General features: G+C 41.7%; 1 protein-coding gene across 1 annotated transcript; it reads left to right on the top strand.

Annotated features, from left to right (window-relative positions):
- Positions 1-5,551: 5,551 nt before the first annotated feature.
- Positions 5,552-13,630, top strand: pgap3 (post-GPI attachment to proteins phospholipase 3). Its single transcript, XM_014158616.3, has 8 exons — positions 5,552-6,040; positions 6,668-6,765; positions 9,179-9,331; positions 9,551-9,613; positions 10,326-10,387; positions 10,740-10,876; positions 11,077-11,281; positions 11,619-13,630. Exons 1-8 carry the CDS (start codon positions 5,788-5,790, stop codon positions 11,680-11,682), a joined length of 1,035 nt encoding a protein of 344 aa, XP_014014091.1. The 5' UTR covers positions 5,552-5,787; the 3' UTR covers positions 11,683-13,630.
- The last annotated feature ends 391 nt before the right edge of the window (positions 13,631-14,021 follow it).

Genomic DNA, 14,021 nt, shown 5'->3' with positions numbered 1-14,021 from the left:
ACCTAAAGGACTCTGACCATGAGAAACTAGATTCTCTGGTCTGATGAAACCAAGATTGAACTCTTTGGCCTGAATGCCAAACGTCACATCTGGAGGAAACCTGGCACCGTCCCTGTGGTGAAGCTTGGTGGTGGTAGAATCATGCTGTGGGGATGTTCTTCAGCGGCAGGGACTGGGAGACTAGTCAGGATTGAGGGAAAGATGAACGGAGCAAAGTACAGAGATCCTTGATGAAAACCTGCTCCTGAGCGCTCAGGACCTCAGACTGGGGCGAAGGTTCACCTTCCAACAGGACAACAACCCGAAGCACACAGCCAAGACAATGCAGGAGTGGCTTCGGGACAAGTCTCTGAATGTCCTTGAGTGGCCCAGCCAGAGCCCGGACTTGATCCCAATCGAACATCTCTGGAGAGACCTGAAAATAACTGTGCAGCGAACCTCCCCATCCAACCTGACAGAGCTTGAGAGGATCTGCAGAGAATAATGGAAGAAACTCCACAAATACAGGTGTGCCAAGCTTGTAGCATCATACACAATAAGACACGAGGCTGTGTTCGCTAACAAAGGTGCTTCAACAAAGTACTGAGTAAAGGGTCTGAATACTTATGCAAATTTAATATTTCAGTTTTAGATTTTTAATACATTTGCAAAAATGTCTAAAAATCAGTTTTTGCTTTGTCATTATGGGGTATTGTGTGTAGATTGATTGAGGGAAAAATCCATCCACTAATCCATTTTAGAATAAGGCTGTAACGTAACAAAATGTGGAAAAAGTCAAGGGATCTGAATACTTTCTGAATGCTGTGTGTGTGTGTGTGTGTGTGTGTGTGTGTGTGTGTGTGTGTGTGTGTGTGTGTGTGTGTGTGTGTGTGTGTGTGTGTGTGTATGTATAGATAGATAGATAGATAGATAGATATATATATATATATATATATATATACATACACACACACACACACACACACACAGTTGAAGTTGGAAGTTTACATACACCTTAGTCAAATATATTTAAACTCAGTGTTTCACAATTCCTGACATTTAATCCTAGTAAAAATTCCCTGTCTCACGTCAGTTAGGATCTCCACCTTATTTTAAGAATGTGAAATGTCAGAATAATAGTAGAGAGAATTATTTATTTAAGCTTGTATTTCTTTCATCACATTCCCAGTGGGTCAGAAGTTTACATACCCTAAATTAGTATTTGGTAGCATTGCCTTTAAATTGTTTAATTTGGGTCAAATGTTTCGGGTAGCCTTCCACAAGCTTCCCACAATAAGTTGGGTGAATTTGGCCCCTTCCTCCTGACAGAGCTGGTGTAACTGAGCCAGGTTTTTAGGCCTCCTTGCTCACACACGCTTTTTCAGTTCTGCTCACAAATTTTCTATAGAATTGAGGTCAGGGCTTTGTGATGGCCACTTCAATACCTTGACTTTGTTGTCATTAAGCCATTTTGCCACAACGTTGGAAGTATGCTTGGGGTCATTGTCCATTTGGAAGACCCATTTGCGACCAAGCTTTAACTTCCTGACTGATGTCTTGAGATGTTGCTTCAATATATCCACATCATTTTCCTACCTCATGATTCCATCTATTTTGTGATGTGCACCAGTCCCACCTGCAGCAAAGCATCCCCACAACATGTTGCCACCCCCGTGCTTCACGGTTGGGATGGTGTTCTTCGGCTTGCAAGCCTCCCCCCTTTTCCTCCAAACATAACAATGGTCATTATGGCCAAACAGTTCTATTTTTGTTTCATGAGACCAGGGGACGTTTCTCCAAAAAGTACGGTCTTTGTCTCCATGTGCAATTGCAAACCGTAGTCTGACTTTTTTTATGGCGGTTTTAGAGCACTGGCTTCTTCCTTGCTGAGCGGCCTTTAAGGTTATGTCGATGTATGACTCGTTTTACAGTTGATATAGATACTTTGATACCTGTTTCCTCCAGCATCATTACAAGGTCTTTGCTGCTGTTCTGGGATTGATTTTCACTTTTCGCACCAAATTACGTTCATCTCTAGGAGACAGAACGCGTCTTCTTCCTGAGCAGTATGATGGCTGCTTGGTCCCATGGTGTTTATACTTGCGTACTATTGTTTGCACAGATTAACTTGGTACCTTCAGGCGTTTGGAAATTGCTCCCAAGGATGAACCAGACTAGACTAAAATAACTTAGGTCTTGCTTGATTTCTTTTGATTTTCCCATGATGTCAAGCAAAGAGGCACTGAGTTTGAAGGTAGGCCTTGAAATACATCCACAGGTACACCTCCAATTGACTCAAATTATGTCAATTAGCCTATCAGAAGCTAATGCCATGACATAATTTTCTGTAAGTTTCCAAGCTGTTTAAAGGCACAGTCAATTTAGTGTATGTGCACTTCTGACCCACTAACAGACTTGCCAAAACTATAGTTTTAACAAGGAATTTGTGGAAGGGTTGAAAAAGGAGTTTTAATGACTCCAACCTAAGTGAATGTAAACTTCCGACTTCAACTGTATATATACACACTACCGTTCAAAAGTTTGGGGTCACCTAGAACTGTCCTTGTTTTTGAAAGAAAAGCACATTTTTTGTCCATTTAAAATAACATCAAATTGATCAGAAATACAGTGTAGACATTGTCAATGTTGTAAATGACTATTATAGCTGGAAATGGCAGATTTTTTATGGAATATCTACATAGGTGTACAGAGGCCCATTATCAGCAACCATCACTCCTGTGTTCCAATGGCACATTGTGTTAGCTAATCCAAGTTGATCATTTTAAAAGGCTAATTGATCATTAGAAAACCCTTTTGCAATTATGTTAGCACAGCTGAAAACTGTTGTCCTGATTTAAAGAAGCAATAAAACTGGCCTTCTTTAGACTAGTTGAGTATCTGCAGCATCAGCATTTTGGGGTTCGATTACAGGCTCAAAATGGCCAGAATCAAAGACCTTTCTTCTGAAACTCGTCAGTCTATTCTTGTTCTGAGAAATGAAGGCTATTCCATGTGAGAAATTCGCAAGAAACTGAAGATCTTGTACAATGCTGTGTACTACTCCCTTCACAGAACAGCGCAAACTGGCTCTAACCAGAATAGAAAGAGTGGGAGGCCCCGGTGCACAACTGAGCAAGAGGACAAGTACATTAGTGTGTCTAGTTTGAGAAACAGACGCCTCACAAGTCCTCAACTGGCAGCTTCATTAAATTGTATTTGCAAAACACCAGTCTCAACGTCAGCAGTGAAGAGGCAGCTCCGGGATGCTGGCCTTCTAGGCAGAGTTCTTCTGTCCAGTGTCTGTGTTCTTTTGCCCATCTTAATCTTTTTTTTGTATTGGCCAGTCTGAAATAAGGCTTTTTCTTTGCAACTCTGCCTAGAAGTCCAGCATCCCGGAGTCGCCTCTTCATTGTTGACGTTGAGACTGGTGTTTTGCGTTTTAAAATTATAAAATGATACACTTGGATTAGCTAACACAACGTGCCATTGGAACACAGGAGTGATGGTTGCTGATAATGGGCCTCTGTACGCCAATGTAGATATTCCATAAAAAATCAGCCGTTTATAGGTTCAATAGTCATTTACCACATTAACAATGTCTACACTGTATTTCTGATCTATTTGATGTTATTTTAATGGACAATTGTTTTTATTTTCCTTCAAAAATAAGGACATTTCTAAGTGACACCAAAGTTTTGAACGGTAGTGTGTGTGTGTGTGTATATATATATATATATATATAAAAAATTGAAATTATTGTATGAGAAAACAACTAAAGGGTTTTTGCAACATGCCTCTCTACATAAGGAAAAATTGGGTTGGTAAGTCACATGGTTGAAAAGCTATTGAAACTGTACTTTTTTAACAATATTTGTATGAAATTGTGTAAGCCCTTTGCACACCATTTGGTTTTCCTACAATTTTGTTCTCTACCCTATGAACAATACAAAGTCGGTTTAAGGTGTCTAGGTCATGTGATCAAGGACCTATTGAAATTTAAAGTCAAAAAATGAACTAGTAAATGAAGGTAAAATTAATTCAGGGGTGAAAGTAGATTGAATTTCTTCCTGGTACCCCACCCCCCAAAAAAGATTGTCTGCAAAGCAGACCTGTACATTCTGCCGCCCTTGGCAAGAAAGAAATGGCCACCGCTCTCCTATCCCCGCTAAACTACACTGAACAAAAATATAAACACAACATGTGAAGTATTGGTCCCATGTTTCTTGAGCTGTAATGTTCCGTAAGCACAAAAGTATTATTTCTGTCAAATTGTGTGTACATTCCTGTTAGTGAGCATTTCTCATTTGCCAAGATGATCCATCCACCTAACCAGTGTGGCATATCAAGAAACTGATTAAACAGCATGATCATTACACAGGTGCACATTGTGCTGGGGACAATAAAAAGGCCACTAAAGTTTTGTCACCGAACACAATGGCACAGGTGTCTCAAGTTGAGGGAGCGTGCAATTGGATACCTGACTACAGTAATGTCCAACAGAGCTGTTGCCAGATAATTCAATGTTAATTTCTCTACCATAAGTCGCCTCCAACGTCATTTTAGAGAATTTGTGTGGAAAAACAAATTATGATTGGCTGGGCCTGGCTCCCCAGTGGGTGGGCATGGCTCCCAAGTGTGTGGGCCTATGCCCTCCCAGGCCACCCATGGCTGCGCCACTGCCCAGTCATGTGAAATACAGATAAGGTCCTAATGAATGTATTTAAATTGACTGATTTACCTTATATGAACTGTAACTCAGTAATATCTTTGAAATTGTTGCGTTTATATTTTTGTTCAGTATAGTTACATTGACTGTGTGCCAGGCTGCCTACACCTTTGCCTTGTGATTATGAAACTCGGGATGGAATCGGGAAATAAGACCCGTGCAACGCTGTACACCTTTTTTCCTTCATAAAGAGCCAACCCTGAGGTATGTAGTTCAAATCGTTCGCGAGCTATTGAAGTTTGAAGGTCCGAATGTATGGCGAATATCGAAACTCAAACCAATTTTACCACGGTGAAAAACGATTGGAACCATTTCCCTATTTGACCGTTAAATTTTACGAGTATTATTACTCATTCTGTGGTATTTTAGCACAGATAGAACTGTAATGAAACAGCAGATGTATAAATGTGAAGCATTCGCTTGGTATTTCCACTCACTACACAATATGGTAGTGAGAGGAAGCCCACTGGCGAGCAGTGGCAGAAGATGGATCGAAATGGATTTTGGCCGACATTCAGCGCATGTTCTCATCGATGAAACATTTGATCTCAATACAGAGATTTATATTCCCAAAACCAAAAATCTGTTTTGAACAGAGTGGACTAAGTTTTGTAGTTTTAACCCTTTGCAAAAGTTAGGGAGAAAAATCGCGTTGTTTTAGAAGGTGCGCGAAGGCGATGTGAGTTATTGCACACGCGCACTTCAAAGTAGGCGTTCCCTAACGAAAATGCAGATGTCACGCCAATAGGAGCTCGTGCTTGGCTCTGCCCACTATGACTCATTTGCTCCGATTGGAAACGACAGGCTCTTGGTTTAGTTCGAAAAAAAAATCTTTGACTCTCGTCTTTTTTTTTCTTTATCAACCACCGGCATGCGCAGTGCGCATGTTTATTCTCACTTCCTGGTCCGGAATTTGGAAAACTGCACGGCTAGGAGCAGGGTGAAAAGTACATCAGTGTACCCATAGGGCAGTGATCCGCAAAGACACTTCGGGACCTACTCGACTACCGCAGGTGGAACGATGTTCTGGTGATCTGGGTATGGAAAGCTGGGCCTTTGTTGTCGGCTCTGGGTGACATGAAATGCCGCTGTGGTCGCTACCCCGTGCCGACTCTACGACTATGGCCTCGCCACTGCCCCCCTGCACAGCTGTCATATACTCTGCCCTGGCAATCGTCGCTCTTCTCCTGCTCTCCGCGACTGCTGTGAATGCCTCCCAAGGCGACAAGGAGCCAGTTTACCAAGGCTGTGTCACGCAATGTGTCCGGACCAACTGCACCGGAGCTCGGCTCAGAGGTTTTCAGTCTACACAGGCGCCTTACATGGCGCTGACAGGTGAGGGTTTTCTGCCGCTGCCACGTTCTGGAAGTTTAAAAACTAGCTAGTTCGCGTTGGGGAACCAGTCGCCCCGCAGCTAACGTTACTACTAGAGCAGCATCCACTGATATCGTAGCTAGCTAACCAATTTCGTTATCAGTGTGGAAATGAGAAATGCTTAAAATGCGTATTACTGTCATTTTAAATGCATTGGTTTGCCTGTTCTGCATTGGTTTGCCTGTTCTGCATTGGTTTGCCTGTTCTGCATTGGTTAGCTGTTCGTATACTCAAGAGTGTTGCATTTTGGTGATCACTGCATGAGGTACTGCATGAAGTTTTAAAGCCAGTTGAGCATTTGAATTGGTGCTACTAATGAATTATCTGTGATGCAACAAGCCTTAGCCCATTTGGCTTCTGTCAAATCAATTAACTACAGACTATCAATGACCATTATGGTGTTGTGTTCCATCAGATAAGTTGGCTTACTGCTGTAGATTGTCAGGAATGACCACCAAAGCCACTTTATTCTTGCTAAGCAAGGTCAGAGTCAAAAAGAAGAGTGAACCCATAGGCTGTAATTGAACACTGCCCATTTATTTCATTGTGTGTGTGTGTTCTAACTCCAGCTTTCTGTCCCTTGTCCAGGCTGGACGTGTCGTGATGACTGCCGGTACCAGTGCATGTGGCAAACAGTGGGACTGTACCAGGCTGAAGGCTACAGCATCCCACAGTTCCATGGAAAGGTATGGTTCTATGCATTCTATGGTCAACCTTACCATGAGCTCCTTAGTGCAGAGTTATCCAATGTCAATAAATGGCTTTCGGGATAACAAACTTTTTCTGCATCTTAGAAAAACAGAGTCCCTCGGTTTTAGTGTCAAAGTGGGCACAAAACCTCAGTCAGTTACCATGAGTGTGAACTGAATAGGTACCTAACCGGTGAAACTGTTCCTGAAGGTTTTAACAATGTTAAACCAAAAATGTAAATTCCTAGCTTGGGACATCAACATATTTTGATAGTGACACCCTAAGGACTCTGGCAGGTGTGCTAGTTCAGTGTCACTTTGATTATGTGTGCACATCCTGGTTAACCAGCAGACCCAAACATCTAAAGAATAAGCTACAAACCAATCAAAACAAGCTGGTGAGAATTGTACTGAAGCATTTTAAGCAGCTAGGCTGGCTATCTGTAGAGAAAAGGGTCATATTAATTAAACTGTTCCACAGATTTGTTACTGACTCAGCCCCAGGTACCTATCAAATTATTTTACTTATATTAGAGATTTCTACCAATACAACGCCAGAGACTCTAATGCCAGTCTTACATTAAAGAGCCTAACTTCTCAGAACACCTTTTTATACACCTGCACTGTTGTGTGGAACAAACTACTACAGCAACTCAAATCCATGCTGACCATAACATTTAAAAAATAATGTCAAAAGCTGACTAATGATTGAGTAATATAACAATTGTTTCTTGTCTGTATCATTTTGTTATTACAGTCTTCATTTAAAATGGATTACATTTAGGTTTTGTGTCACTGATCTACACACAATACCCCATAACGTCAGTGGAATTAGGTTTTTAGAAATGTTTACAAATGAATAAAAAATGAAACTCTATGTCTTAAGTCAATAAGTATTCAACCCCTTTTTTATGGCAAGCCGAAATAACTTAAGGAGTAAAAATGTGCTTAACATGTCAGTTAATAAGTTGCATGGACTAACTATGTGTGTGATAATGGTGTTTAACATAATTTTTGAATGACTACCCCATCTCTGTACCCCACACATGCAATTATCTGTATGGTCCCTTAGTTGAGCAGTGAATTTCAAGCACAGATTCAACGACAAAGACCAGGGAGGTTTTCCAATGCCTCACATGGGTAAAAAAAATTATTAAAAAGCAGACATTGAATATCCCTTTGAGCATTGTGAAGTTATTAATTACACTTTGGATAGTGTATCAATCACAGGAGGCTGCTGAGGGGAGAATGGCTCATAATAATGACCGGAATGGAGCAAATGGAATGGCATCAAACACCTGGAAACTATGATGCTGGCCTTCTAGGTGGAGTTCCTCTGTCCAGTGTCTGTGTTCTTTTGCCCATCTTAATCTTTTCTTTTTATTGGCCAGTCTGAGATCTGGCTTTTTCTTTGCAACTCTGCTTAGTTGGCCAGCATCCCAGAGGCGCCTCTTCACTGTTGATGTAGAGACGTGTTTTGCGGGTATTATTTAATGAAGCTGCCAGTTGAGGTCTTGTGAGCCGTCTGTTCCTCAAACTAGACACACTAATGTACTTGTCGTCTTGCTCAGTTGTGCACCGGGGCCTTGCGCTGTTCTGTGAAGGGAGTAGTACACAGCATTGTACGAGATCTTCAGTTTCTTGGCAATTTCTCGCATGGAATAGCCTTCATTTCTCAGAACAAGAATTGATGTATGAGTTTCAGAAGAAAGGTCTTTGTTTCTGGCCATTTTGAGGCTGTAATCGAACCCAAAAATGCTGATGCTCCAGGTACTCAACTAGTCTAAAGAAGGCCAGTTTTATTGCTTCTTTAATCAGGACAACAGTTCTCAGCTGTGCTAACATAATTGCAAAAGGGGTTTTCTAATGATCAATTAGCCTTTTTTTAAATGATCAACTTGGATTAGCTAACACAACGTGCCATTGGAACACAGGAGTGATGGTTGCTGATAATGGGCCTCTGTACGCCTATGTAGATATTCCATCAAAAATCTGCTGTTTCCAGCTACAACAGTGATTTACAACATTAACAATGTCTACACTGTATTTCCGATCAAGTTGATGTTATTTTAATGGACAAAAAATGTGCTTTTCTTTCAAAAACAAGGACATTTCTAAGTGACCCCAAACTTGTGTGTGTGTGTGTGTGTGTTTTTTATTTAACTAGCAGCTCTTGTTCAGTACTAGCCCTTCTAATTCAAGTGGTCCAAGTCCTTGATTAGTTGGATAAGGTGCGCTAGTACTGTTCTTTCTGTTCTGCAATATATCAAATTAGTGGAACGGTTTGGGGGTACTCAAGGAGAGGTTTGGAAATTAACCACTAGGCTATATATATATGGGGATGATGAGAGACTAGGAGTCACTCTATTTTGTCTCACTCTTTCCTTCTTTGTCCCGCTCTCTTCTACAGTGGCCATTTGCGCGGTTCCTGTGCTTCGAGGAGCCAGCATCTGCTCTAGCCTCTCTGCTCAACGGCCTGGCCTGCCTTCTGATGCTGCTGCGCTACCGCAGCTCTGTGCCACGCCAGAGCCCCATGTACTACACCATCACCGCCTTCTCTCTGGTGTGTTTTGAATGTGTTTGTTTCGTGAGTGTGTCATGTGTAAGACAGAGGTCCACCAAGACTTACACCATTGTAGCATTTTCCTATACATTGTAATGTGTGCATTTGAGTGTACGGAAGTTTCATGAATTTAAGTTTTCAGAAACTTAACTTAACCTTTTTGCTTATTCATATTCTACTTATGTAAACTTGTTTTTTTAATAAGTTCTCTTTATTCAGGTTTCTCTCAATGCTTGGTTCTGGTCCACAGTGTTCCACACCCGGGACACCTATCTCACTGAGGTAATGGTCATAACCTACCTAACCTTCATACAGCAAGTGGTTAATACAGCATGTGTTACAATTAGGGTATAGCCATCTGTGACACATAGCATACGTTGAGAAACCAGGGTAGAAATCAATTCCACTTCAATTCCTGTTGAATTGGACACATTTCTCAATAGAAATGCAGTTTTTCTCAATTGAGTGAAATTTGGATGCAGTAAAAGCCCCAACCCTGACAATCAGTTTGGACTTACGGGTAGCTACAACATACTTTAAGCTACAGTGTGGTTCATTCAATGCCAAACCATCTGCCAGGACAAGAGAAAACTTCCACTCAATCTTTTAAAACGAACAGGCAATTAGCTAATCAGATTAACCAAGCTCTAGGGTCTAATGACATTGTTGTCTTGTACTGCCATTAAACTGTATGATCCTCAGATTTCATCTGTCACCAGTCACCATTTTTGTGGTGTTCAATTCATGAGTTGAAAACGACCCATTTTATTTTCTATGAACATTTTTCAATTCATGAATTAGGATGCAGCGTAATAATTCAGATGGAACTGTTAACAGGCATTTGCCATGGATTGTTGTCAATAACTAACACCTCATCACCAATCCCTCGAGGTCGAGGATGATCTCTTCACTGTTTTTTGTTGTTGGTCAGAACTAACCGTTTTATAAACCAAAAATATATTTGCCAATTTGTTTGTATTTATCTTTCTTCAAGAAAATGGACTACTTCTGTGCATCTGCTGTCATCCTCTACTCCATTTACTTATGCTGTGTGAGGTAAATTACAAACAGGCTTTTTTCTCATACTTTTTCCTCAAGAATATTGTTGATTAACCCCTATGACGTACGGTAAAAACACTGAAGGACCATTGGCAAAGGCAAACTGCATCAGTATAGAATAGACCTCAATAAGCCATGAGTGATAATATTTATGTTTATCTTATGTTAATATACATGCATAGATGTTGCGGTCGGCAACAAAAATGTCCTTCCATAAAGTGCTTTATTCCTGGTTTTGTTAATAGATGGCTCGTAAACACAAGGAAAATATGAAAGGTGATTATTAACCTCTGTATGGTTATATTTTAGGACAATGTATGATATGACATTGACCCTTCTATCTCCCCAGGACGTTGGGGCTGAAGAGGCCGGGGGTGTCCAGCATGGTAGGGGTTCTGCTCATCCTGGCCTTCACCTCCCACGTGTCTTACCTGACCTTCGTCAGCTTCGACTATGGTTACAACATGGCTGCCAACGCCACCATAGGTACGTTTAACCCTACCTTAATCCATAACAAGCAAAGAACACAAATATTTAATTCTAGTCAATTGTTCCCATGGTAACATTCACTTTAGCATTTCCCTGCTTGTGGTTAGTCTCAATCACTCTCGTTTTCCCTACCACACTATCCCCTACCCCCTCCACCCTCTCTCTCCACCACCTCCTGGTCCCTATCCCTCCCACAGGCATAGTGAACCTGCTGTGGTGGCTGTGCTGGTGCTGGCAGAACCGGCGGACACTCCCCTACTGGTGGAAGTGTGGCGTGGTGGTGGTGCTGCTCCATGGCCTGGCCCTGCTGGAGCTGCTCGACTTCCCGCCACTGTTCTGGGTCCTGGATGCCCATGCAGTCTGGCACCTCAGCACTGTTCCTGTGCATTTCCTCTTTTACAGGCACGTATACCTCTTGTCTATCGACCTATTCCAGTGGAAGCTGGTAGATAGAGAAATGGGGAGGACAGGCTCATTGTAATGGCTACTTGCTCCCACTTACTCCACAGAGCACTTTTTCATGTCTTTGAAAGCTATAAACAGAGGGCTCACTCAATTTCTTCTACTCCAAAAGTAGTCCTCATGGATAATCCATAAAAGGACAGCACTTGAAACCTTTCAATAGCTTCCCCTCGACCTTTACACAATCATCATCCAACATCTAGGCTTGCATTCGTTTTGCACCTCTATTCCATAACCAACTTCATCTCTCCCCCCCCCCCCCCCCCCCCCCCTACAGTTTCTTGATAGACGACAGTCTCCATCTACTCAACACAGAGAAGACTGGTGTGAAACTGGAGTAGCAGGAGCTCATCACCACTTAACCCCACCTCTTTCCTCACTCACCAATCAAGGCAGCCGGACACCAGAATGGGGTGGAGCTAAGTCACCATGGCTACCTGCACTGCACCTGCTTGTCTATGAATTCCATCAAAGTATAGACTTTTTGTTGTTGACTTTTTCATGTTTTTTGAGGGGTTGATGAAATGATTTGAAATATTTATTTTTCACATTAGATTTTTCTTGACTTGATTGATGTTTGCATTCAGTAAGCTTTGCCTTGTATAGAGTGATAAATAAGGCCCCTTTGTCATCAAACTTTATCTAAATACTATATTGATTCATCCTGGACATTTACACAGTAGACCCGATGAACATTGGGTATCCACCAGCAATCGTACACATGCATATCGATTTGATTGAAGGCCTCTACAGAATAGGCATCGTAGGCTTGATGTTAGCTGTGTCAAAATCAGGCAGACATTTTGAAAGTGATCGAAAACGGGCCTTCATTCCTGGGTCATGTTCAATAGGCACGAAACGGAAGAAAGTGGTCTGAAACGGAGCGGTTCCATCTGAACTTGTCAAATGAGAAACGGTGTGCCCTAATAAACATAACCCTCTTGTCCATGAGGGCACAGTTTGAGTTTACGTTATAGAAGCTGCAGCCACCAGATGGCTCCACTACCACCCATAAGTGGAATCCACTCCCGGCACAACACTGCATGTGCCCAAGTCTGTGTGTGCCAAAAGTGGCCTTACATACACAGGGAGAGAGGTGCCCGCTGTCAGGGTGGGGGTGCCAGCATATTGTTCTGGAGTGGGGGGAAGGGGACCAGGGAGTATGTTTGGAGGCCATTCCAGCTGACTGTTTTATTATTTTTTTCTCTCGCCATCTCACCTTTATTTTTGTGCCTATGCTATTTCCATTGCTGCTTCTTTTAAAATGGATTTTCAAATGAGATTTGGTATTTTTTGCCATTTAGGATTTATTTGACATTGTTGTGTTGATTGGTTTTCTCAGTTATGATCACTTGTTGGGGGGGGTTGGTGTTGCTATCATGTAAAGGAAGTCTTATTTGTTATTCACCTTGATTGCCTTTCTGTGTGAGGAGAAGGAGAGATGGGAGCGGAATAATGGTAGAGTTGTGGACAGGGGGAGTGTACTGTGCAGTGAACCTATTGTACTTAACAAGTGAGGGTCAGACACAGGGCGTGACTGATAACACCTGGTTTACTGTGTGTGCCCCGCCCCCCAGTTTTGGATGTGTTTGGATGCATTGTACCCATGGTCTCAATATCACACACTACTCGATGCTACCACACCACTCTGGAGAATGTTTTCTCTCCACTTTTGCCTTACATGTAACACCCTGCCTTGTAATTTTGTTGTTTGTGTACGTACATTACACAATCTGTAGGCTTGTAACTTATTACCATTTCCTTTGCCACGCTTAACCATCTGCCTTTCCTATGTTGCTCTCTAGAACTAAACATTGACAACTAAATTGTAATAGCTTGAATTCATACAAAGTATAACTCTCTTTCCATGTGTTTGCTGTGCCATTGTTATGTGCACTTTGTGTATGCATCTCACCGTGTGTGTGCATTCTAAATTCTGTCCACGCCTTTGTATGTGAGCATGTGAACAATGAAGAAAGAGTATGTGTTGCTCATGTCTCTCCTCAAGGTTCTGTTATTGCTGTGGATGACCATCATGAACTGACTCAATGTGTGTGAGAGGGCGAGCGCGTGTGTGATAACACTACCCCTGAAGTAGACCCCCGTGTGTGTGTGTGTGGCTTCACTGAAAGCCAGAGGAAGTGATATGTGGGGGAAGAGGGTTACAGGAAAATCAGGAATAGTAACAGAGGACTTAGACTAAAAACAGTTTTGTTCTGAATCATATTATTTGCTTTATTATTATTTTGTTTACCATGTGCTTTTTATAAACCATTGACATTCACCTTATGATATTGTCTGAATCCAAAACAAGCATATCAACCCTTTGCTTTAGTCACGGTGGGAGTTTTTTTAGTTCACTGGAAGCTAAAATGAAGGCAATGTCAAAACGGGACTTCATATTGTATAGAAACAATCTCAAAATGGAGACATCGCTTATCAACAATATTGTTCCATATTCAATTTGTCTACATATTTCATAGCTCACCTGGCCTCAAGATGGCAGTATTAACAACCCCAAAAAATGAATAATACCACCTTGCGGCCGGTTGGGCTACATATTTCATATTACCTACTATGATAAGAGTGAAAACTACTGGTAGTTATTATTGTTAAATGACAACAGTGTACTAATACTACTGCTCAGTCCAGGAAGCAAGTTGATAACCTCTTTGAACGA

Source organism: Salmo salar, chromosome 19 (genome assembly GCF_965601325.2).
Source record: "Salmo salar chromosome 19, fSalSal1, whole genome shotgun sequence".
NCBI classification, from domain to species: domain Eukaryota; kingdom Metazoa; phylum Chordata; class Actinopteri; order Salmoniformes; family Salmonidae; genus Salmo; species Salmo salar.
The sequence above is the reverse complement of the archived record's forward strand: the minus strand, read 5'-3'. Positions and strand labels throughout refer to the sequence as shown.

Coding starts and splice junctions, on each gene's coding strand:
- pgap3 (XM_014158616.3), top strand. CDS start 5,788: ATGCCGCTGTGGTCGCTACCCCGTGCCGACTCTACGACTATGGCCTCG. Junction 10,388..10,739: donor ATTTACTTATGCTGTGTGAG/GTAAATTACAAA, acceptor CTATCTCCCCAG/GACGTTGGGGCTGAAGAGGC. Junction 10,877..11,076: donor GGCTGCCAACGCCACCATAG/GTACGTTTAACC, acceptor TCCCTCCCACAG/GCATAGTGAACCTGCTGTGG.